At 56.0% G+C, this 25,084-nt stretch overlaps 1 protein-coding gene and 1 long non-coding RNA gene across 3 annotated transcripts in view; one reads left to right on the top strand and one right to left on the bottom strand.

The window, feature by feature from the left end:
- Positions 1–25,084, bottom strand: part of GRAMD1B (GRAM domain containing 1B) — a 177,160-nt gene that overhangs the window by 21,816 nt on the left and 130,260 nt on the right. Inside the window, exons 4-10 of one of the 2 annotated variants that reach the window (XM_060160638.1) lie at positions 24,439–24,459; positions 18,419–18,439; positions 7,261–7,345; positions 6,670–6,773; positions 5,839–5,934; positions 4,375–4,455; positions 912–1,027 (exon numbers count right to left, since the gene is read on the bottom strand). In XM_060160638.1, coding sequence (XP_060016621.1) covers positions 912–1,027; positions 4,375–4,455; positions 5,839–5,934; positions 6,670–6,773; positions 7,261–7,345; positions 18,419–18,439; positions 24,439–24,459 — 524 coding nt within the window. The remainder of the gene's footprint in view (positions 1–911; positions 1,028–4,374; positions 4,456–5,838; positions 5,935–6,669; positions 6,774–7,260; positions 7,346–18,418; positions 18,440–24,438; positions 24,460–25,084) is intronic. The other variant, XM_060160639.1, reaches the window with a different exon arrangement.
- LOC132526396 (uncharacterized) lies at positions 10,870–14,589 on the top strand. Its single transcript, XR_009542552.1, has 2 exons — positions 10,870–11,677; positions 14,318–14,589. It is a non-coding gene; the product is annotated as an uncharacterized LOC132526396 (long non-coding RNA).

Here is a 25,084-nt window from a genome sequence, read left to right as displayed (position 1 = left end):
GGCTTTCAGGATACGAAAACTCTCCTAGCGTTCCTCCTCCCTCACTGAATGTTCTTTTGTGACTTCTTTTGCTGCCTCTTTCTCTTGTTGAGTGTTCCCAGGCCCAGTCCCTGAGCTTCTTCTCATGTTAATTCAGCCACCTGGTGGTCTCAGCCACTAGTAACCCCCAAGGTTATGTCCCTAGCCCAGACCTCCCGGTGAACTCCACACTCACACACACAGATGCTTATGTGACCTCTCCACGTGGCTAACAGTCATCTCAAACTCAACTCGCCTAAAATCAAGCTTCTGACCTTCCCCCGCATCTGCTCTGCTTACAGTATTGTCCATCTCAGTTCAGAACAACCTTATCCTTCCTGCTGGTACATCCTTAAAGCCACCTTTGGATCCTTTCTGGGCCATCAGCAAATCCTTCAAAATATGTCTGGTTCTATCTTCCAAATATATTCAGAAACTAACCACTTACTGCTGTTTCTACTGCTACCTTCCTGGTCCAAACCACCATCACCTCTCATCTAAGTGATCTAAATGATTTGGCAGCCTCTTAGCCAGCCTGCCCTGGCTCCCCTTCACTCTATCTTCAACCCAGGAGCCAGAGCGATGTTAAAATGTTATGTCAGATCTCATCAATTATCCATTCAAAGCCTTCCCTGGCTTCTCATCCCCCTCTGAGGAAAAGCCAATCATCACGCTGACCGAGCGGCCCTGAGTCCAGCCCGACCTCCCCGACCTCCCCGCTTCCCACCTGCCCTTTGCTCGCTGGCCCAGCTGCCGCTTCCGCTCCCTCCGCCTGGGAGGGGCCTCCCGGGGCCTCCCTCACTCCGCCAGGGCCTTACTTAGACGCCATTCCCCAGCCGCCCGCACCCCTCTGGAGAGGCTTCCCCGGGCAGCCTGCCCTCTGCCTCGCTCACCCCATCGTGTTGAAGTCGTCGTCGGGGGGCACGTAGTCCTCGTCGTCGCTGGTCAGGCCCAGCTCGTTCCCGTAGCACTGGTGAACGAAGTGCCAGAGCTCCTTGGGGCACAGGGGCTGCAGGGGCGGCAGACGGGCTCTGACCCTCCCTCCTCAGGACCCCACTCTCCACAGAGGCACTGAGCTGAGCTGGACGCCCCCAAGGGTAGGAGAAGCCAAACTCCAGGCAGCGCCTCCACAACAACCCCACCCCCCGCTCTTCTGATCTCAGCAAGACGCCCATCTTCCCCCTAAGAATACGGCTTTTAGTAAAGCCAGGAGCTTCGCCTGTTCCCTCAACTCAGGTCTGCATGGTGGGACCAACGGGCCCTTGAGGATGGCAACCGCCCGCCTCCCGCTCCTGTGGGTGAGGTCCGGCATTCAGCGGCACAAACCAAAACTCCTCTGGGGCCAAAGTGATCACAGAGCTTCTGACTTGGACTCAGAATGAGCACCAGAGGCCCCTGGGCCAGTCTCGCCCACGCTGCGGAAACCTCCTTATACTAACAGTGGTCACACAGGTCCTCACGGACCTGACCCAAGATGGATCAGGTCCAAGAATGAGGTGTGACCTCAAAGGTGGCCCATTCCACAGTCGGGCAGCTCCTGTGCTTGGAAAGAAGTCTACATTCTCATAGTTTCAGGGGCCTCAAAGGTCACTGCATCCAGCCCTCTCTTCACTACTTGAATACTTCCTTCTTTATTCTTAATTACAATCAGCCTGCCTACAGTTCTATGTATTAGTTCCATAAAGAGTTTTTCTCATTTCACTGCGTGTCTACATGTCCTCCTCAAAAGCACTGTCCTAAGAAGAGTTAGCTCTCATTGAGGTTCAGAGTTTCGGAAAAGAGGCAACAGAATGTCAAAGAATGAAGGTCAAAGGTGGAGACCATGGATGAGTCCAAGGTTGGGAGGAGGGAGAGAAGGTGGGAGGGATAAGTATGTGAAAAAGAGAAGCGTTAAGAAAAACAGAAGCAGGGACTTCCCGGTGGTGCGGTGGTGAAGAATCCGCCTGCCAATGCAGGGGACACGGGTTCGAGCCCTGGTCCAGGAAGACCCCACGTGCCGTGGAGCAACTAAGCCCGTGCACCACAACTACTGAGCCTGCGTTCTAGAGCCCGTGAGCCACAACTACTGAGCCTGCATGCCACAACTACTGAAGCCCACCTGCCTAGAGCCTGTGCTCCACAACAAAGAGAAGCCGCCGCAGTGAGAAGCCCTCGCACCGCAACGAAGAGTAGCCCCCCGCTCGCCACAGCTAGAGAAAACCCACGCACAGCAACAAAGACCCAATGCAGCCAAAAATAAATGAATAAATTTATATAAAAAAAGAAAATCAAACTTAAAGAATGTTCCCACCAACGGATTTGATAAGGAGTTTGAGCTTTCTCTGACCCCATCCTTTCGAGGTATGGTTTAAGAAGCACACAGCTGGCAGGATGCCATGAGCCAGGTCTCCGCGTTCCCGGCTGAGGAGAACTGCCTGGAATGGCCTAGTCGGGGCTCTCTGTGAGCCGGAAGGGTCTGGCGTGGCAGCTCTCTGTGCTGGCCGCACCCCCCACCCCCCGCCCCAGCGCCAGAGGGAGGCACCTGCTTCTGTACCTGGACCTCCTCCCTCCTCCCAGCAGCCTTTACATACACCATCCACCCTGCCCGGGACACATCCGCGTCTCTGCCAATCCACGCCCTCCCCTTCTCCACAATTCACCTGCTCCACGCAGCCTTCCCTGACCAGCCCCACCAGGCTCAGCTTGTCTGACCGTAGCCAGGCCAAACACAAAAAGCAGACCCTGCTCATCAGGCAGAATTCTGACGTGATTTTGTGAGTTTTTGCGAACCACATGGATGACCCTCTGTCTTAGTTACAAATGACAGTGGTTGTGAGCTGAAAATTCAGACCTGCCAATGGAGACTCAAACGCATTTCTCAGTTTACCGTTATCCACGGCTAACAAAGGTAGACGATCAACTCAGGATAAGTTACCAGGATTTACACGAAGGCTACAGACTTCCAGGTTAGAAGAAACTCTAAATAACAAATCTATTTAATTTTCTTTAGACAGTAATAAGTTTGGGCTAGAGTCAAGGTGGATACACACATAAATTTAAATACATACAAGTCACATATATAATTGTAATTACAATATTATATAATTATATTACATAATTGTTCCCCCAGGTCTCCTTCCCTGGCTGGGAGGCTGTTTCTCAACACCCCCGGCATCTGCGTGCACAGGCTGCACAGCCACGTCTCCATCTGCATCTCCCACAGTGTCCCCTTCATCCAGGTGATCAACCGGTGGCTGTGTTAACTCTATCTTCCTATTTTCTGCATTTCCTTAAAACTTATTCTATTGAAGTATAGCTGGCTCACAATGTTGTGTTCATTTCTGCTGTACAGCAAAGTGATTCAGGTATACATATACATATGTATATAGATTCAGTTATATACATATATACATACCTATGCTTTCTTTTTCATATTCTTTTCCGCATGGTTCATCACAGGGTATTGAATATAGTTCCCTATGCTATACAGCAGGACCTTGTTGTTTATCCATTCTGTATACAAGACTTTGCATCTGCTAATCCCAAACTCCCAGTCCTATTTTCCGTATTTTTGATGCTCTAGCATCTGAGGTCTTGCTGACTGGGGAAGGCCTGCCCCTTGCAGGGCTAGCTAATTCCTAGAGATAGACTCACCCTGCCAGGGAGACTACCTTCCCTATGTAAACCGGCCAAGCCAAAGCCCACACACCGAACCACCTTGTTTTTCTAGCTCTTACATACCAGGCCAATACTCTCTCGCACTAATTACCCCGGGACAGTCTCTCTGGAGACGGTCTCTCTACCCTGAAGCCCAGTGAAACATTCAAACTAGCCAGTCCAGTGAGCGGCTTGGCCAGCTCCCCCCGCCTCACTCATCCTTTCCCATGAAAACCTGCAATGAAGGCTCTTGCCCCGCTTCCCCCTCACTCTCCCTGCCTCCTGTCTGACCTCGAGCTTCCCCGTGTGGCCCTGGCTGGCATGCTGGGGCCTCTGCTTCTAGGGATCTGTGAGTATAAAAACCTCATCCTTCATGACAGTCATTTCTGTGTCTGGGCGTCTTACCGCGCCTGATTAAAACAAACCCCGGTGCGTTTTAAAACAGCGGGAGTGCACTGCCCTGTCAACAGGGCCTTGCTCCAGGCGGCAGTGAAGCTGTTCACATGAGAGGATGTGCTACTCTCAGCACCTGGGTCACCAGCAGTGGAGGATATGTTACCGCGAGCCTGGAGGACTTCCAGAACCAGGAGAGACATGGGCTTCTTTGGAGCAGGCCAATGTCACAGTAAGAGCAATCACTCCAGTGGACCCCCACCCAAGCGGAAAGAACATTCTAGGTGGGTGTGCATCCTGAGGCTGAAGGAGCTGGGCGGGACTCACCTTTTCCAGGAGAGCGTTCTGCCAGAGCCGGAACATCATCATATACGTCCTATCCCGGGCCCCAAATGAAGTGAAAAAGTGCTGGATTGAACGAGAAAATGGCAAGAAGCGTCTGTTAAGACTTACAGTATAGTGAATGGAGACACGGTACTCCTTCCTTTAAGAAAGGCTCCTGAGTCCATCCTCAAATACTGTGGACTCTCAGTCACCCGTGATCACAGCACAGGGGCTCTGTAGTGAACGGGGTCAGCACACCAGGGACCAGGGCCCTGGGCCCTCTGAGTCCGCACTGTCTCCATGTCCTTCAATGTCCACCCACACTTTCGTCAGTGGTTCTCTTTCTGGTTTGAAGTTCTCACCTCCATAAAAAACTTCCTGCGCCTACGTACACGGACTGGGCGAGTGGTGAGCTGGGAACCAGCCCAAGGGAAGGAGAAGGCAAACCCACTAACCCACTCACCCTTTGATTCACCAATTCAGCAAATACTTGAATATTAGTGTGTGCACTCTTCTACACGTACACACACTAATACGTGTGCACACACTCTTCTACATGTTTTGGGCACAGTAACAAACAAAACAGAAAGCTCTTATGGAGCTTACACATTCGTGGGGACCTTTTATAATGTGCGGGAAGAAAGCGACAGAGAACCAGATTTTACTGAACACATTCCAGGTGCTTCACAAATGCTCCTTCATTTAAACCACACAGAAGCTTTGGGAAATAAACATAACTGCTAATCCTTAATAAAGAGAAACCGGCTGGCGAGGTTAGGTGACCTCTGCAATCGCAAAGCTGCTTCATGCCAGAGACAGAATTCAAAGCAAAGGCTATCGGACCCCTAAGCCTCAGGGTTCTTGCCTCTGAAGCGCCTGAGTTCAAGGGCACTGCAGACCTGCGTTCAGTCCAGCCCCAGCCCCGAAGCCATCAGTCTTCAGGCTCTGGTTAAAGGTCAAAGATCACAGTGTTTCCTCCGCTCTCAATTTTATCTACCACATTTTCCCCATGCTGACGATATGGACAGTCTGTCTCCTGTCAGACGCCTCATCCCTCCCGATGAGCTGTCCTGCTATAGGATGATACAGCTGACATTTGTATAGCACTTTGCAATTTAGTGTTTTCAAGTGTGTGAGGTCATTTCAGACTGTTAAATAGGCATTGCCGGCTCCGCTTTACATTTACAAACTGGGGCTCAGAGAGGTTACATAATGTACCTACAGCCACGGGACTCTAATTCAGGTGTTCTGGCTCCAAGTCCAGTGTTCTGCCCCTCCACCTCGCCCCCTGCTCAGACCCCAAGCGCCCTGCCCACCACGGAGGTGGCTCCCGTAATCTGCATCACCTTACCACCTCTCACCCCAATCCTACTGGCCTCCATATTCGTGCCACTGAAGGGCAGAAATCCAGCAGTAGGGGGACTGGGGTTTGGGGGAACAGAAAGTCCAGGATCAGGCTCTACTTACCTTTTCCGAGTCCGTGCAAACTTGGATGGCATTGGGAATGAGGCGGGCTGTTTTTTCTTTAGTCATGGAGCAGATGTCTTTCAAACGAACGGTCAGCTGGCATCCGCACAGAAACAGAGAATGCGTAACAAGCAAGAAGAGGCATATTAATAGAGTCAGGCAAAGAGTGTTCACAGGGCACCAGTTCAGACAGAGGAAATCAGATCACAGGCTGCATACTTCTAAACCTGGAAGGGACCTCCTTAGAGATCACCTGGTTTGGCCCCTTATTTCAGACGCCACACGGTGAGCCTCGCCCAAGGTTCTCTTGATTCTTGGTCCAACGAGCTTTGCTTTCTCATTTCTACACAGCCTGACAAATGTGCAGAGGTCCCATCACGATTTGCCACTTACAGAAACACAGAACACTGGCACTGGATGGGACCTTAGAGTCATCTAGTCTGTCTTTTCTCACTTTATTTTATAAGATTAGGAAACAAGGCAAATAAAGGACTAGCCTAAAATCACACAGCTATTGGCTGCAGAACCGGAAAGTACAAGCCCGTTCTCTTGAGTCCCAAGGCCAGTGCCCGTTTTACCCTACACTTCTGCCTCCGTGGTGACTCCTGCCAAATACTTACCTGCACTTCCCCCAAATCAAATGCTCACCCGAGGAGGAGGGAGGGGAAGGCATGGTAGAGAGATACATCCTTCAAGATTCAGGCACGTGCTTTTGTGAATTATGCAAAGGCTTGGGCAGAGTTTGAAATCGACCAAAGGACAAAAGTGAGGGCAGCTTCCGCAGCCACAGCCCAGGGGGACAGCCTCAGGGAGCAAGCCCCAGGTCTTTACCAGAGTTTCCCAGCGGAAGATGTTGCTGTAGAAGCAGATCCAGTTTTCAGAGAGGTAGAGTCGGCCCTGAAGAAGAATGTCTCTTTGGAGTGCACAGGAGTAATCTGTGGTAGAATGGGGGACGGAGCTCAGGGACAGGGAGCGTTCCCGGCAAACCAGTACCATCAGGCAAGCCATCCCCCAACAGCCCCGGGAAGCCCAACAGCCCACCACGGACTAGGTGTGTGAAACACTAGTCTAGCGGCCAAGGGAGTCCCTGGCATCTCCTGATCAGGCAGGAGAAGGATGTGAACTACGTTAGAGGACGAAAAGGCCGATACAATTCAACCAATGCCCCTCCCCCTCCACAACTTCCCCAGCCTCTCCTCCGCCGGGCCATCTGCAGGGACAAGAGTGGCAGCGACGCCTCCCAGGCCGGGCTCTCTGGAGGCCATCACGCAAGTGGGGCTCAGCCCTGAGTCCCCACCGCTGGGGCCAGCTCCCTGGACATCCTCGCTCCCTATTCCCAGACAGATGCTCTTACTTGGGGAACCTGTACTCAGAAGCAGCCTGATTGCCTTCCTGCCCCCACACGCAGGTCACCCAGCTCACCAACGATGAGGCGCTCCGTGTCTGGAAGTTGCTTAAAGAGCTTTCTGAAGTCTTCATTTCTCTGCTTGTAAGTGGGGCTTAACACCTGCGTGACAATGGCCAAGGTTAGCAGGATGTTCCCAGGTTCACGGGCTGGGGAGGAAGGTGTGGGAGGAGGACCTGCTTGCATGTTTCAAGGCAAAGCTGAGGCTCTGTTGCGCCAGAGACCCCAGGAGTCAGGCAAAGGGGGCTTGGTATGGAAAAACATGGTGGAGAGAATTTGATGCTGCAGAAGGCTTTATACCCAGTGTCCATCAGTGAGAAAATGTCAAACATACTAAGCAGGGCCCACACAACATCCCAAGTGGACAAAGGGAGGAGGGACAGCCCTGGGCTATTGCTGTTCTGCCTCTGACAGCAGGAAGCACCACGGTGACAGTGAAGCAGGCCCAAGGGGACTAAGGGGACCAAGGGGACCAAGGGGACCCCCACCCCCACCCCCCGGCAGGACCCAGGATATGACGGTGCCCAGTGTAGCCCTCAGAAGAAGCTGTCATTACGAGTAACACAGTTAGCACTTGGCTGTGTCTGAACTTCATGATTGGAAAAAAGAAATCATGAAACATAAGACTAGTACAATGTTATGTCAATTATAGCTCAATAAAACTGGTGGGGGTGGAGCGAGGAATTACACCTTTACAAAGAGTGGACTAAAAAAAAAAACCCCATAAAACTAGTACTAGGGCTTCCCTGGTGGCACAGTGGATGAGAGTCTGCCTGCCGATGTAGGGGACACGGGTTCGTGCCCCGGTACGGGAAGACCCCACATGCCGCGGAGCGGCTGGGCCCGTAAGCCATGGCCGCTGAGCCTGCGCGTCCGGAGCCTGTGCTCCGCAGCGGGAGAGGCCACAGCAGCGAGAGGCCCGCGTACTGCAAAACAAACAAACAAACTAGTACTAAAAAAAAAAAAAGCACACAAGTAGGGAATTTAAAAGCATATCTTGCGGGCTTCCCTGGTGGTGCAGTGGTTAAGAATCCGCCTGCCAATGCAGGGGACACGGGTTTGAGCCCTGGTCTGGGAAGATCCCACATGCCGCGGAGCAACAAAGCCCATGCGCCACAACTACTGAGCCTGCGCGCCTAGAGCCCGTGCTCCGCAACAAGAGAAGCCACCGCAATGAGAAGCCCGCGCACCACAACGAAGAGTAGCCCCCGCTCGCCGCAACTAGAGAAAGCCCGCGCGTAGCAACAAAGACCCAAAGCAGCCAAAAATAAATAAATAAAAACAAAAAAACATAGCTGGCAACTTGAGGTACCCAAACTTCACTCCCTCACATTCCCTTAGAAGACGATCTAATCCAAACCTTACGTTACCAATGAGGAAACTAAGCCCGGAGAGAAGTTCCTGCCCAAAGTCCTCTGGCTGGTCAGTTAGCAGAAGTCTCGATCCGTGGTTCTGTGCTCACCTCCCACCATCACCTGTGCTGCCAGACACCCCTGAACCCACACCTAGCGTTTCGGTGCCTCAGTGAAAACTCAAACCCATCAACTGCCTTAATGAATCCTTCTTGGAAATTCCATGAACCAGTTGAACAGACAGGAATCCTGCTCTTTCCAAGCTTACAATCAATCGTGTGCCCGTAAGTGAAAGGCACCCAAGGATGATACACGAAGACAAGCGCACAACCTGGGAAGGGCCAGGCCTCGTGACAGAGACACGTGCACTCCACCCAGGTGACTTGTTGACCTACTTATGCCAGGAACACACGCAGGTAGACAAACCGTCCTGCTGTTGCTGACAGATGGGTCTTGGCCATTTACACTTTCTCACCCACTTCCCTGGGAATCCACTGGCATACAGCTGGAGTTCACAATGGAGTGAACTCTGCACTGTTCGTTTCTTGGCTTTCTGCAAAGCTAACGGCCCGTGAGACAGCTGAGGCTGCGGCCTGACCACCCTGGCAGCAGGCACTGACTACCTCAGCTCGGTGACTACCTGTGTCAGAGGGAACAGGAGGATCTCAGGAAGTTGGAGGAGAGAAAACACATGACTTCAGTTTGGGGGCGGTTTTCCAGGTAAGAGAGAAAGAAGAGGAGTGCTTTCAACTACTTTGTCCATAGTTAATTTGACATTTAAACTCTTGTTTTGGCTTATTTATTTATAAAATGAGTTTTGTATGTGCAAGTGGACCCTCTGCTACCTTCCCCAAAGCAACAGATATGCTGTAGAATCCCAAACTTCAGAACTCACCGACCATATGTTTGAACCAAGTATCGGGGTCATTGGGAGGGAATGTCTGGAAGCCAGCCCATCCCGTGACTTCTACGGCTAGAAAAGACCTCAGAAGACAACATTCCTCAGACCCATCAAACTGATACGGAGGTATCCAATCTCAGTGGCCCCCTGGCCTCACAGAACAGAGTCCACACACTGAAAACCCTGCCTGAGCACCTGACTGTCAGGAAGTTCCTAATTATGTCTAACCGACCTTGCAGAGCTAACATGGAGTGAGATATGACCCTGCCTCAAACACTATCATAAGCCCTTCACAACATCCTCTCACCTGACCACAGGGTCGTTTTTACGATCCCGTTTTAGACGCGAGGAAGCTGAGGTGCAGAGAGGTTAAGCAACTTGCCCAAGGCACGTGGTTACTAAATGCGAGTGTGGAATATGAACCGGGCGGGCAGTGTGGTCCACAGCTCTGGGTCTGAGCCATCACTCTGCACTGCCTCAGGATCCTTGCGCCAAGAAGGAAGCAACAGGGATGCCCCAGCTGAGCACACCCTCTTGTGGATGAGGTGTTCACTTACGCGTGGGGCCCCCACTAGCCTTCCATGCCTGCAACTGGGGCTTTTTTGGGGTGGGGGTATAGTTTCAGTTTTGCAAGTTCTGGAAATTGGGTGTACAACAATGCGAACATACTTAACACTACTGAAATATATATTTAGAAATACCTAAGATGGTAAATTTTATGTTATGTGTATTTTACCATACTTCTTTCTCTTTTTTTTGGCCACGCCATGTGGTTTACGGTATCTTAGTTCCCCGACCAGGGATCAAACCCAGGCCTTGGCAGTGAAAGCGCACAGCCCTAACCACTGGACCGCCGGGGAAACCCCACAATTTTTTAAAAAGCTGTATCAGTCAAGTCAGTCTTAAAGTTCCAGTATCAGCCTGAGGACCAGCCTACCAGGTGGCCCCAGACCCCCTTCAGTTGAAAGTGGACATCAGGCATCCAATTGCCTGCAGCCTGGAAGTCCTCCCCTTTCTAAATGTTCCCTCCGTGGTGCTCTGTCACCCCTGCTCCTCTCACATCCAGTGAAGACTCAGACGTGGACAGAGATGCAGGCGCAGGGAGTCTGGCCCTCATCTCCAACCCAGAGGCAAACAGAGGGAGCCGCCTCTCCTCCCCTCGGAACAAAGCTGTGGCTATGGGGAGGGGAGAGCCCATCCAGCCCTGACCTCAGAAGTCAGCCAGTTCTGCGAGGGCTGCCTCGGCGGGGTGTAGGAACTCCTTAACCCAGGCCCGCAAGTCACTGCCCTGATTCGAGCAGGCTGCCAGTGTGGAAGGTAGGCAGGCTCGCCTCCCAGAGTCTAAAGTACAGAGATCTTAGTTGGCCCCGCCACCATCTACCTTCTTGTCCCGGGAGACTGTGACCCTCTCTCCCTGGCGCCCTCGTGCTCTTAAAGCCGTCTCCTCCGAAGGGGAGGCACGGCTCACCTATTTTCATTTTAAATGGCCAAAGACTTCTGGTCCAAGGCTTGTCAAACCCGGGGCCCTCTCAGGGAGCAGGGCCAGGTGGAGAACGACAAGGGCGCAGCAGACCTGTCACACGGCGCAGAGAAGTGAGGATGCGCACTCACGGCTGGGATTTCCTCAGACCCGGGCCGGCAGCAGAGTTCCGCGCCGGCAGGTCCATCCGTCAGTTTCTCCAGGCGCCGCTGCAGGGGCTGGCTGTCCTGCTCCAGCAGGAGGCTCCAGAGGACCCCCGATTCCGTGAGAGATTCCATCCCGGTCCTCGAACTCCGACCCCCCCCACCGTCCCCACAGGATGAACCAGTCAGTCTCGCCGGGGCTGGACGCAGAGAGGTGGCCTCTGGCTCCTCGGCAGCGGGTCTGTGTGACCCTCGCTGGCCCCCCTGGTGCCCCTAGAGCCCGGTTCCCGGCGCAGAGCCTCACGGGTGGGAGGGTGCGGTCAGCAAGGTTCTCAGGCGGGCTGGCCAGAGTCTCCAGGGGCCGGGCTCTGCCTCATCGCACTCGGCTCCCAGCGTGGCAGGTCTCCAGGCTGCGGGGGACCCAGATGGGACGTGAGGGGGCTCCTCCTCCGGGTCAGCGTGGACAGCCGCTCCGAGGGGCCAGCTGCGGCCAGGACGCGGAGGACGGGGCAGGTGCACAGGGCCGCCAGAGTCCCGCCCCACCGTTACTCACACACAGTAAGTACAGTGGCTCACGGCTGGTCTGAAACTCCAGGGAGGACAGACGCCCAACTCCCCAGCTCTGTCTGGCCCGTCCCGTAAGGCAGCCTGTTCAACGTGCAGTCGCTGCTCTGGGCGGGCACTGGTCGCTGTGACTCACGGTCCTCACCCAGGCAGCGTGGCCACCGCTGGCTGGGGCACCAGGGCCTGCTCCCCCCACACCCCCTTTCCTCCCAGACGCGCTCCTCTCGGCTGACCAGCAAACAACTTCTTTGTTAGAATCGCCCGTGGCAGGAGGGGGGTGGGGGGAGGCAGGGCGGGCGGGCGGGCAGGGCCGGAGCCCTACACACGCTTCGAGTTACAGGATCTGGGTGATGGTACCGGCCAACGTCCTCCAGTAACCCCCGGCCTAGCCTGGCCTCCCCAGCAGATGTTTCCTGCAATGGAAAGTAGCTGGCCAAGGCTCTGTGTCGGGGAAGGGAGGGGAGGAGGTGCCAGGGGCACTGCTGTTGTGATGAAATCTGAAATGTGAGACCTGAACAGCCAGGGACTTCTTGGAGACACGCTCTCCCTCACTGGCCCATCCATCCACCAACTCCCCCGTAGCAGCAGCAGCAACAGGAGACTTGGAAGTTTAACTCATCCTGTTTCAGATGTGCCGGTGGGGAGAAGCTGACGCCAACAGCTCCCAGGTGTGTGGCCTTCCTTCCCAGGGACGCCGGGAGGGCACCCACTCAGCCTCTCAAACCTTGAGGGCCAAGGCACCATGCTAAGAGCAGAGAATCTGGGCCAGCTCCAAAGGAGACAGACAGGCTGCAAGGAAGCTGAGCCCTCTGGAGAGGAAAGAGAGCCAGGCCAATGAGGGCAAGAAGGGCTCTAGAAAGAGAAGCTGGGGCAGAGGTCAGACAGCACTGGGGCCGGGAAGATTGGATTCCCAGGAAATGTCAGACTCTGGAGACCAACGGGGCACCTCCCTCGCCCTCCCCAGTTCTGCCCGCCTTGTCAGGAGGGTTTCCAGGCTGCACAAGAGGGAGAACGTTGCCTTTGTCCTAGGAGTCTCAGCTACCGGTATTTGATGCAGTAACGCTCAAACTGTACCGTACTTAAAAATGATCTAACCAGCGTATTAAAAGTATAGATTCCTGACTCCCAACCCCCAGAATTGTGCTTCAGAGGAACCTGCGGTCTCCCAGTTAAGTCGTGTTGGAGGGAGAGCCTGAGTCCTCCCCCGAACTCCTGTTCGCGTCTCACTGTGCACACCTCGGACGCAGCCACCGCCTCCGCCCATCTATCGCGCAGGGCGATTCCTCTCCCAGACTACCATCTTCTCCAGGAAGCAGCTAACGCCCCCAACTATCTTCTCCAGCACCTGGTATGGTGGGTTTCAAGTCTCCGCCGCTCAGAAACTACTTAGCACATGAATGCATTCCTTCTGCGCCTCTTACACTCTCCCAGTTTACACAGCATCGTGTGTGTACACATCCACACATCCCCGCTCCTCTAGGCACGGGCCCTCAGCACCCAGTCCCTGCCAACACTCTCCAAGCCATATATCCGAGCTTCTCTCCGCCCTGCATCAGCCCCACCATCAGGAGTGGGGGAGGAGAAGTCAGCAATTCCGTTTTCCAGGGTGACCGGAATGCTTCTACCCTGGGCCTCAGCAGACCCCACGATCTAGGCAGTGCCGGGACCCAAAAGGGCTGAATCCTTACAGAAGTTCCCTGGAAACACTTGAGTATTGCTGCGGCCAGATAAGGGGATGACTGTTTGGGGTCCGATGCGGTGAGTCAGGGGCAGGACACACCCAGAAAGATAAGCCCTGGAGATGAGTCTCAGTGCTCTCAGCCTTTGTCTCCTACGCCCCTCACCGGGCAGGGCAGCGGGCAACTTCCGGCCTGGGGAGAGGGAACTGGCCCCAGGCTAAACATTAACTCCACGGCAAACACTGGGAGCTGGGACCAAGTGGTACCCCTCCCTGGATAGAGCAGCGGGAGGGAGAGGGTGGAGGAGTCCAGGAGAAAAACAGATGGATCTTGGTGACACATTGGCCTCACCTAGGAAGAAACCAATGGAGACCCTCAAAGGAGACGCTGGACTTTCAACCAGATCTGGGTAGGGAGGAGCCAGATCTGGGATAAGGGGCAGTGGAGACGGGGGAGGTGACCCAGCAAAGGAAGGAGAGAGGTGAGTGGGAGAGAGCGTAGGTAACAGAGAAAGGCGGAGCGGAGCGGGACAGGAAGTGGTCTCACCTGGAGACGGGGCCGCTCTGGAGATAGTTAAGACGGGGGCACGGGGGTCCATGGGTAAATAACAGAGGGAAGCTGGATGGAGGCAGAGGAAGCAGAGGCCGTCCCCGAAAAAAAAAAAAAAAAACGGGCTGCCAAGGTGTCCTCAGCGATGCCTTTCAGTGCTCACTCCCACTTTCCTCATTGTCCCCCATCATTTGAATTTCATTCCTACAAAGCTTCGTCCTCTTGTTCAATAGTATGTCTGCCAGGCCTGCCTGGTCATTCCACAGGGCCGGCACCATCCCTCTTCCCCACTGGACGGCCAGCATTCCCAACGGGGACCAGCAGGCCACTTGAGCCCTAAAGTCTCAGGGCAGCCGCCAGCGTCTGGGCTCCCATCCTCTGACCTCAGAAACCTTCCTTTCCCTAGGTTGCCACGGAGATGACTGACCCTCCAGGAAAGAGGTGAGGCAGGTGAGGAAGCACCTTTGTCCACCTGGAGCACCGGGGAAAAGTCTTCTGTGACTTGCCTTCATCCAGGATGCGAGAGCCCGCTGCGTCCAGTGGGGCCATCTTTGGGGAGCAGATTGCACCCCTCTGGCCCCTAACTCTCCCCTTGGCCCCCTGTTTCTGCTCATCCTTCCACCTGTGTATCCCCCAAGCTGGGGGCCTTGACTAATAAAACTGGGGTAGTCAAAGGGGGGTTCAGGGGCAGTAGATGTGATGAGGCCTGGCAGGGACTCAGGCAGATGGCCCGGCCTTCAAACCCCACTCTTGACCTGAATATCCCTGGCTGGAGACCAGAGGCTCTTGCCTCAGTCCTTCCCCGTGTCCCTGGGGTCCAGCCACCTCCCTCCGTGGAACCCACGCTTTATAAAGGCCAAGATGGTTTGTCATCATGGTGACAGTTCCTCCCTGGCTAAATAGGTAAAAGTAAAATGCAGAAGAGAGGCAGGTGGAGGGGGAGGCTGGGGAGGGACAGGGCGGGGCTGGCGGGGCTTCCTCTCACATCAGAGCCAGGCCACTCCAGTGGGCCTGAGATGTTCTCGCAACAGTCGGCAAGCACGTGCTGACCCTCCCTGTCCTGAATCCGGCCAGGCATTTCTAACTGTCCCTAGGGCTGGGGAGAGCCTTTGCTTATCGGAAGGATGTCCAGTGCCAGCGATGGAGCCTCAGGCAGCAGCATAGCTGGAGAGCCACCAGCAGATCAGAGAGGGCTGTCGCAGAGCTGAGAAGGAGACACGGGGTAGCCTTCCTGATGGTCAAAGTCCAACCCCCTAGGCCAACAGAGGGGTGAGGTAGGAGGACCGAGCAGATCAAGGGAAAACAGAGAACCAGGTCACAGCAACAGGGGCAGGGCAAGGGTCTCCTGAGAAACCAGGAATGGACTGGGGGGGCAGTGCTAGGGAGTGCGGGCGATGAACTGAAGTTTCCTGATGGGGCCTCTGCGCACGAGCGCTGACACACACACACACAGCATACCGCAGGAGCGCAGGCCCCCGAGGACGGGGGTACCACACACCCGTGGGCACGGACTCAGGTGGTTCTGAGCTCAGGCAAGGGAACTCCCAGGACCTGGCTTCCCAGTGGAGTCAGAGCACCCAGCCTAGGGGCACAGCCACGCTCAGGCGGTGCCCACGGAGAAGCGCACTGGTACCATCAGAGTGGGCGTCCACGGGGGTGCCACTGTGTGAACACACAGCATCTTGCTTCCTCCACAGACACCCAGGGGTGGACCAGCCCAGAGCTGGGGCACCAGCCTCAGGACGAGAGCAGGGTTTTACTTGGAAGAGGGGGGTCCCGGTGCTGCTTGAAGCCGGCCTCTCTAGAGCTCTACCCACTGTGGCAGCTGATGACCCTCCGGACGTGAAAACACGTAAAGAAAACATGCCGAGATGCACTAGACACAGCCCCTGACATCTGTGGCTCAGGCCGGCTGGAGACCCCTGTGCCTCGCAGCTTCCCTCCCATCTGCTCAGCTTCTGCCGCTGCCTCCCAAGGCCCACCCGCCATTTCTCTCTCCCTCCCCGACGCTGGTCCATTCTGCTCCCTGTTCCGCCCACAAGTCAGGCTGTCCACAGTGGCAGTCCGGCAGGACCAGGAAGAAGGCAGCACCCCGGGGCCGGGTGGCAGACACAAGGGGCCACGTGTGCCTGGCAACCCTGAATCGGGGAGCAGGGGAAGCAGGAGGGCAGCAGGAACACATTTGTGGATGGGCCCCATGTCTGGTATGGCTGAGCTCCCAGAAGGAGCCCCAGTGTGAGCGCGGGAGGCCGGGAGGGCATCTCTGAACGCTGCTCAGCAGAGCCCCTTGTGCACTTGGCCTCTGTGAGTTAATGATTTGTGCTGGGTGGAGAGTCAGTGTCTCTGGAATCCATCTGGGGTGAGGGGTGGAGTGTGAAGGGAGACAGCCTAGGATTAATGGAGGGTGAGGGCAGGAAAGGCCTGGGAACCCGGTGGGTTCTGGAGAACGACTGTATAAGGAGATTTACGGAGCGAGTGAGGGCGGGCTGTTCCAGCACGTCTCCGCTGCAGGTGGAATCCACCAGGAAGCAGCGCTCGGCCATGCCGGGCTCCTCTGTCTGTCACTTATCTGCCATCAGAACGCCTGGCCTCTGGCCCCATGTGGCAGCTGGCCTACCACCACCGTCCAGCCAAGCGGCAGCATTTATTTCTAGCCTGTTGCTCTGCTGAGGGCTCAGACGCCAGTTCTCCTCTGTGGGGCTGAGGGAGAAATTAGGAGTGAAAGGAGGGGAAAAGTGGGGTGGGGGCGGGGGGGAGTAAACCTGCTAGAACCAGAGAGGGAGAGAAAGCCAGCCCGGAGAAGGAAAGTTAGAAAGGAGAGCAGCAAACGGAGGTGGAGAAAAGAAAATGGGGGAGTCAGCGAGGAAAGGGTAGGCAAGGATTCAAGGGAAGGAAACGTGAGACGGAACAGAAAAGCTTGCTGGAAAGAGGAAAGGAAAGGAGTAGATAAGAGGGAGAGGGTGGAGACGGGCAGCAAGGCTGAGGACCTGCCCGTCCAAATCTGGTCGATTTAATTGTCCCCTGGGTCTGCAGCCACGTGTTCCCTGTTCCCCTTTGAGGCACTGATTTTACAGTACCCCTCGGGAGGGTAGAAGATTTCGTGACGGAAAGGATGCTGGAGGCCCCACCCACTCCCAGGAAAGCATTCTCCATCCCCTCTACGTCCTCCCACACAGGAGCTCCTCTCCCCTCCAGGATGTCAGCTCTAAGCCACGGGGAGGCCACAAGCCCAGGTGAAGACCACTGTGGGTCCGAGGGCGGCTGAGGGGCTGAAGTCCGGCTTCTCCCACCCACAGGCCACCTAAGCCCTCAACTCCCCTCCTGCCAGCACAGCCCACCAACCTCTGCCTTGCCTGTGCTGGGTGAGGCTAAGGCTGGGATCCATCAACCCTACTTCTGCTTGGTCCCCTGAGCAGCAGGAGGTGGGAAGCCACGGGGCTGATGGACATGTGCTTGACTGTGGGGAACCGCTGAGCCCTGTGGGAAAGCACCCTCCACACAGCAATTCCGGCCCAAGTCCCTGCGTTAAACCCAAGCCCCTCCCCCCTCCTCCTGCCGCTCCCCCTCGCCAGAGCGTCCTCAACGCCCGTCTCCCAGGCGCCCGCTCCGGCACCTTCTCCAAGTCCACGCGACCTGCTGCAGCAGGGCCTGGTGTTAGGGGAGCGGGGAGGATGCGTCCACGTGACCATCAGGGTCAAGCACAGGCAACAGCAAGCTCAGGGATGAAAGACAGTGACCTGAGACCGGGCCACGGCTGCCCGCCCACCCACTGTGTAGCCGCAGAGGCCGGCGCACGACCGGGCAGGCTGCTGAGACTTCAGCCAGCTGCTCTTCACGGGAAAAGTTCAAAACCCTGTGGCCCCGGCTCTGTGACCCAGAGGATGTGGCCTCTGCAGGGACCGCTTACTCCACGACCGGCTTCCGCGTAGGAGCACCTGGCTGGACACCGCAGGGACGACCCCAGAGCCGGGGATGTGTTCTGGGAGGAGTGTGCCCGTGGGGCTACTGGGGGGACCCAGGGACAGAAGTCACATTCCGTTACATGAGACACAGCCTCGCTACAAACGGGCAACTTGTCTGACTGCTTTTCCCCCGAAATGTCTCGGTTAAGGGGAGGAAACCTCGGCCCTAAGTTTAGGCCCCAGGACTGTCCCGTCCCAGAGTTCTGTCTGGCCTTGGAATGCCTCCCCAGCCCGGTCTCCTCCGTCAGGGCTGGAGGGCCCTTGTCGGGATGCTAGCGGGGGGATGAGGCAGCCCATCCCTGCTTGGTCTCCGGGAATCGAACCCTCCTTCACCAGCAGTCCTGTCGTGCTACAGAAGAGAATCACGGTGTCTGGTTTTTGAAGGAGGGGGTCTGGTCAGGGGAAAAGCCCACCTTGCTAGGCCCCTAAGTTTGCCCGAGCCCACAGGGAAGCCACGCTGCGCCCCCCATGCCTCCATCCCCCGAGCACGGCCACCCCCCACCCGCCTTGCACGAAGCCAACAAGCAGAGAAAAGGGATACTTACGTTATACCAGCTCTGGCTTTTCTGAAAAAACAAAGTAAGAGAAGCAACGTTAGTCAGCGAGACACGGCGGGAACGGCCAGCGCATTCCTGGCTCCAGAGGGAAGGTTACACAGACAGCAGAGGGCGGGCGGGGAGGAGGAACCCCAAGGCAGCTGAAGGCTCCCCGTGTTGTTGCTCGGGGTGGGGGTCCTCCTTTCTCAAGACAGCTCCCGAAAGGAGGCCCAGGGAGCGGTCCATGCTGGAAGCCCCCGCGGCTGGGATGGCAGGCAGCGCAGCACCAGCTAGAGCTCGGCCGGAAGGGAGCAGGCCCCATCACAAGGTTCTTCTGATGGGGGCGAGGGATGCACTGCAGGCATCCGAGACCCAGTCCCCAATGGGCCCTGATCAGAAGCAAAGTACCCACAGAGACCAACGCAGCCGTCCACCCAAGTCGGCCCCCCTGCAAGGCAGGGTGGGACCCTCTGGTGTCTGGGAGTCAAGGGACTGCCTAGAAACTTCCCTCCAACTCAGTAAATTCCTCCTTCTGCCCAACTGGCTGATCACGTAAGTGACAGTGGCCAAGGAGTGGTTGGGGGCTGTGTGTTGGGGGGAAGGCTGAAGCACATAATTGCTAAAGGTCCTTCCCGACTTCATGGGGTTAAAATTCAATACCAACAAACCCTGGTCCATCCCGACTCCAGAATTCAGGTGCTCTCCATTCCCAGCCCTGAGCAAAGGTAACAAAGTTTTTTAGGGAAAGAGGAGGGATGGCTAAGAGGATGGCCTAGTCTATCTCCCATCTCACTGGCCAGGAGTCCTTTATACATACACATCCCACTTGGAAGACAGACAGAGACACACACACACACACACACACACGTACTCGCACACGCACACCCCTGCCCCATCCCTTCAGGGGCTGACACAACAGGTTTAGATTGGGTAGACTGGGGCTGGGGTATTTTCAGTTTTAAAATGCTTGCCAAGGGTGTATAATTCAGGAGGAGAATCACTGGGTAGAAGGAAGCTTTGCCTATGGGTCCACATCTTAACTATAGGCACACCTCGTTTTACTACGCTTCATAGATATTGCATTTTTTACAAACCGCAGGTTTGTGGCAATAGGGTGTCAAGCAAGTCTACTGACACCATTTTCCCAAGAGCATCCATTATTTTTCACTTAATTTAAAATTGTATTTTTAATGATAATTTAAGTGTACACTGCCTTTTGTAGACATAATGCTATTGTATACTCGACAGACTATAGCACAGTGTGAACGTAACTTTCACATGCTCTGGGAAATCAAAATATCCACGTGACTTGCTTTACTGTAACGTCTGCTTCGCTGTGGTGGCCTGGAACCCAACGGCAGGCTCTGCGAGCTATGGCTGCATACGCAGAGGTGTGGATCGTGGGCACCCTTGGCAACCTTTATCCCGCCCACCTGGTCTTACAGGGTCCCTACTCCTAAGGGAAGAAGGCAGGTGTTGATCTCAGGAGGTCTGCTGTGCGGTGTCTGGAGAGGGTGAGGGTGACTGCAGTGGCGAAGGCCTGGGCGTGCGAGCGCCCCCCTCGCTGGCTCTCCCATCCGGAAGAACTCTGTAGAGACCTTCACCTTCACTCTGAAGAGGAAGCATGTCAGCAGACGAAGGACAGGCGTGGGTGGTGCTGCCTCTGAGTGGCTTTGTTTCAACCTCACACCCTATCTCACTGGCCAGGGGGCAGGTGGCAAGGCAGGTGCTCAATCCTCCTCTGCATGATGCTCTCCTTGGTCGTTTCCCAACAAAGGCTGTCACCACGGCCCCATCCGGAAGTCACATATTCCCACCACAGCCTCATCTTCTCCTCCAATCCAGAGGGCCTGGCAGGTAAGGGGCCAAATCCAAATATTCAAAGCCAACTATCCCACCACTGAGGGAGAATGGGAATCGTGGACTGCAAGTTAGCCTCTAGTCATTCTGGAGGAGCTGGATGGGGCAAGGAGGCTGCAGCGGACTCTACCCTGCGCCTTAGAACATCTTAACTCTTGGGTCCTCATTCTGAGATCACAGGGCACGAGGCTGTACAGGTATCCATGAAAACACCTCTCTCAGAGTGGAAAAGCATGCTCTAGAAGCTGCCGGCCTCAAGCACCCGCAGTTCGCCCGCGTTTCATCAAACCAAAGCCAGGTCATCAGACACCTGCTCCACGGCTGAGAAGACTCTCTGTACCCGCCCCCAGCTGCTCACCTCACCGTCCTGGCCTCCACGTGAGACCCTCGGAGGAAAGGGGGCAGCAGGAATTTGATCCTTTACTTAGCCTCCCCCTCCTAACTCGAGTGAATGGAAGAAGGAGAGTTTCGTGCACTGCCGCACAGATGCACGGCCCTTCTGGATCTGTTTGGAAAAAGGGCTTCAGAGTGACAAAGAGCCTGCACCAGGGAACCTGGGCCCACCTCTGACTAGCTGTGCGATACCTTTGTGTGGGTTACTTGCTTGTGTAAATACGTGTTCACAAGTACTGCAATGTCAGACACACAGAGCGAGGACTTCTGTCCCTCAGCCTGAGACTCTGCCCCGATCCAGCGCTCTGTGGGCAGCTTGTTACCCATCACCACTGAGGGTGTCCAGCCCTCCGGCCAAATCCACGGCAGCCCCTGGGAACAGCCATGTGGGTGTGAGTCTCCCTGAACTCAGTTTGATCTCCGTGGCTCCGCTTTCCAGGACTGAGTCCTGGAGGAGCTGCTGGACCGGAAGGGCCCAGCTCACGGGGCAGGGAGGCCAGGGAGCGGTGGCCCCGGAGGGTGAGAGGGGTGTCCAGTGGCACTCGTGAAGTCTCTGTCCTGGTGGGTTCTTGAAAATGTCCTCCTGTGCAGAGAGGGCCACAGGCAAGGGAAGAACAGAACGAGGGAGTGGGGCGAGGGCTTTCTGACAGGTGATAAGTGGATTTGGGCAAAGCGGGAGGACGGAGTCAGGAAAACCGCCCAAAGGCAGAGCTGCTGGGACAGGGCTGAGCTGAGCAGGTTTCTAAACTCCTCGCCGAGGTCTGAGGAGCAAGCACCTATGGGACTCCAAGGCCCCTGGAAACAGACAAGTTCCTTACACATCCCCCCAGTGCAAAGGCCCGGGAGTCTGGAAGATGGGGTGTGGGCAGAGGAGGGACGGAGGAGCGCTAGTTAGAGGAGTTGGGGGGAAAGAACAATTTCTTACTTTGATCAGGTTAAGTCTGTCATACTGGAAAGGAAACCACAAAAATTAGGATTGAACAACAGGGAGAGAGTCAAAGGGGAAAAGGCATGCCAGAGCCACAGAGCCCACGACACCGTACACCCAGCGCGGGGTGGCACAACGCGGGGGCCAAGCAAGGACCTGCCTGGGCTCCCCGCACCGCAGCGCCTGGTTCCAGAGCTGGCGGAGCAGGAAACGGCTGCGGGCTCCCCCTGGCGGCCACAAGCCAGCACTACAGAGCGGAAGCTGGGCGGTGGCACAAACTAAGGGGTCCTGGAATAGACCTGGGCCTTGACGTCTGGCCCAGGGCTCTCGGCAGGGCTGGCCGGGGTTAGGGCCCGCCTCAGCAGGACAGCTGCAGAGTCACAGGAGCGGGGCCTCACTAGCTACCTCGTCCAACCCCAGTGTACTAACACACGAGGAAATGGGGGCGCAAGAGAAGGGCAGGCAGACACTGTGAGCGAGGCCTGGCTTCAGGGAGAAGTGGCGGCACTCTCCAGCCGGCCTGAAAAATATGAGGTCACCTCCTCTAGCGCACAGGATGCAGGGAGCAAGGTGGCCTGGCTGTGAGAACAGTGGCAGTAGCTCTGGCCACCAGACCCCTCGCTGTGGTTGCATTCGGTCAACCTGAGAAAAGGCTCCACCGGGGGAGGGGTATCCCCACCACAAGACTCCCCTCCCTCTGCTCACCTCACCCCTGCAGCTCTCCCTCGCTCCCTGCTCCGGGCCCTGACCGCGCAGAGCCTAATTCCTACACTGGTCCTCGTGTGTCTTCTCTGTCCCGCACGCACACTTCCCAGACCAACCACGGCTGCCACCACGTCCGCCTGGGGTGGCAGGCCGCCCTCCCCGCCACAAGTCAGTCCTTGTTAACTGCTGTGCTGTCGGTCGGTGACGATGGTCACGGCTGGGGAGAGGATGGACCTCAGTCTGTGGCTGATGGGTTCAGGCACCGCCTCACCCAAGCTCTTCGTGGGGAAAGAAAACCTGGACCCCACCAGTCACCTCCCTCTTCAGCTCCTTAGCAAAGGGGCTGAGGTGCACTCTGGGCTCACGCTCAGCTCTTGGTCTCTTCCTGATGCCTCGTTCTGCCCCTCCACAATCCCACTGGGAGTTCCAGCCTGGTTCCGTGCACCCGCTCCCCGCCTCCGACGTGAGCTCTCCCGCCTCCGACTTCATCGAGCATCCCAACTGCTCATGTGGTTCTGAAGGTCAGGTTAGGTTTGTGGATAATCTGGACACAAATAATCAGGATAATCTGTGTTTCTTACCTCCCTTCCCAGACTAGACGCTGCCTGGGGGTGGGAACCTGGTCTTCATACTCCTTTCTTAAGGAAGACCTACCATTTAGGGTTTTTAAAAAATCCTCACCATTGGCTACTCCCCTCAACCCATCACCTGACCAAAAGAGGCGCTCCGTTAAGTGCTGACTTCCGTGCTGTAGACCATAGATAAGTATTGCTCTGCTCACTGAGGGCCTTGCTAGGCACAGGGGTAAGAGGGTAAGGAAGCTTAGAGCTTGAGCTTAGGATGGAAAAATGCGTAAACACTGTGGGCAGAGGCAGAGACATGGAATAACTGGATGCCCTGTCCCGCCGCATCTGCCCTCTCCCCAGCCAGAGGCATGAGGGGCTCAGGAGGGGCTGACGGAGGTCATCTCCAAACCCCGTCCCCAAAAGGCCTGCACCTGCCGAGCCCCCCGAACCCACAGGGGACTCCTGGGGGCCTCCTCGGGGCAGGCAGAGCTCCTCCTGCCCTGCCCACAGCCAGCAGCTGGTGGTTTAAAATCCTCAGAGCTAAGATGAGTTTTTAGCCTGAAGGTCACAGACTGTAGGATTAGCCCTGTAGCCACTCGCTCATCCCTCAGTAACCAGAACAGCTGTTGAACCCTGCTCCTCCCCGACACCCTTACAGAGGCTTGAGACTATGATTAAGTCACCCCCCAGCTCTCTCTTCTGCAGGCTGTAGCCACCCCCTTCCCGCGTGGGTATCATTTCCTGAGCCCCGCTACTGTTGTAAAACACCTATTATTCACCCTCCATTCCCTCCAAGTTCTCCTCAGGCCTCTGAAATCCTGGGGTCCTGGGCAGACTCTGGCACGGGCTCCCTGACCTGGTTGCATCTGTGCAGGGCCTGAGCAGAACAGCTCTCAACGTCCACGACCTCCCGGGGCTGGTGCCACGCCCTGTGAGAGAAGACTTCTCCTCTGGTCACCAGCCAGGATCCTAAGAACACCACGAGCCCCAGGCTGGAGGGCGGGTGGAAGCATTAAGGGGCGCTCAGGCTGAGCAGCTCTCAGCGGGCAAGCGGAGGGAAGGAGCGGGCCAGGGCGAGCTCCTGGGGTCGCTCTACTGCACCAGGGAACTCGTGTAAGGGAATTCGTGACCCTCAATCAGCTCACCTGGGGAATCAGGAATCGCCCACCAGAGCAGGTACAAGGGGGTATCAGGACCTGCAGCCCCACCAGATCACGGTGAGGGGGGGCGGGGGGGGCTCCCTTCCCCAAAGGAATGAGACTAAGCCCTGGCAGGACTCTGCTTCTAGATGGTTCCAGGAAAGTAGGGAACAGATGCCCAGCCGAGGCAGTGTTTGGGGCGCAGGCAGAGACACGGGGGTGGGGGGCGGGTCTGGTCTCCGACTCCGGGTGCAGTGGGAATGGTCCGCTCAGTGACCTCAGCCAGCCTGCCAGGGGCAGTGGGGCTGGCCCTTCTGGGAAAGGGGCCAAGCGAGACGCATGGGCCAAGATGGGCGAGGGAAGAGGGAGGGGTGCGGAGCACTACAGACAGTCCAACACCGGAGGGGAGACCGAAGACAGAGACAAAAGATGGCTTACTTTTGAGAGGCGCTTGTGAGACTAAGACCATGCATGCAAAGAAGGTATTTGGGAGATGGGGGGGGGGAAGAAGAGGAAGAACAAGAAATCAAACGACAAATTCAGGTGGGAAGCCAGCTCCCGAGCCTCCCGGGGTCCCCTCCCCTTCCCAGGGCCTGTGAGTCCAGCAGGTAAGAGAAGCTCTTAAAGGAGCATCTAGGCAAAGACATCTCCTGCTTCCCAAAGGACTAAGGGGGTGGGGGAGAAGAAAGTCTCTGGGAACCATAAGTAGCCAGGTACCCAGGGCTTATCTTATGCCCCTCCTTAGGCAAAGGCCCGGGGCTCAGGTGGCAACTCTGACACACTTGGGAGGGATGGAGAGCCCTGTCACCGTCCTCTTGGCCAGATGAGTACCAAGTAGGTTATTACCAAAGGTCAGGCAGGGTGATGGCCAGGGCGGAGGTTAAAACGGCATTCCGCAACCTTCCCTGAGGACTCCCTTCCTGGCACTACAGTTGTCCCAAATAAAGTTCCCTTCCACCCCAAATTTGGAAAAGGTAGCAGGGCTAAACAGATGACCCCTCCTGACCCCCAGAGCACCTCTCCACCAAGTCTCAAGGCCCGTGAGGCTCCCTAGCCCCTAAAGAGAGATAACGGTCATTGCGGA

This window comes from Lagenorhynchus albirostris, chromosome 9, assembly GCF_949774975.1.
Source record: "Lagenorhynchus albirostris chromosome 9, mLagAlb1.1, whole genome shotgun sequence".
Lineage (NCBI taxonomy): Eukaryota > Metazoa > Chordata > Mammalia > Artiodactyla > Delphinidae > Lagenorhynchus > Lagenorhynchus albirostris.
Note: the sequence above shows the minus strand (reverse complement) of the source record. Positions and strands in the feature narration are given on the sequence as shown.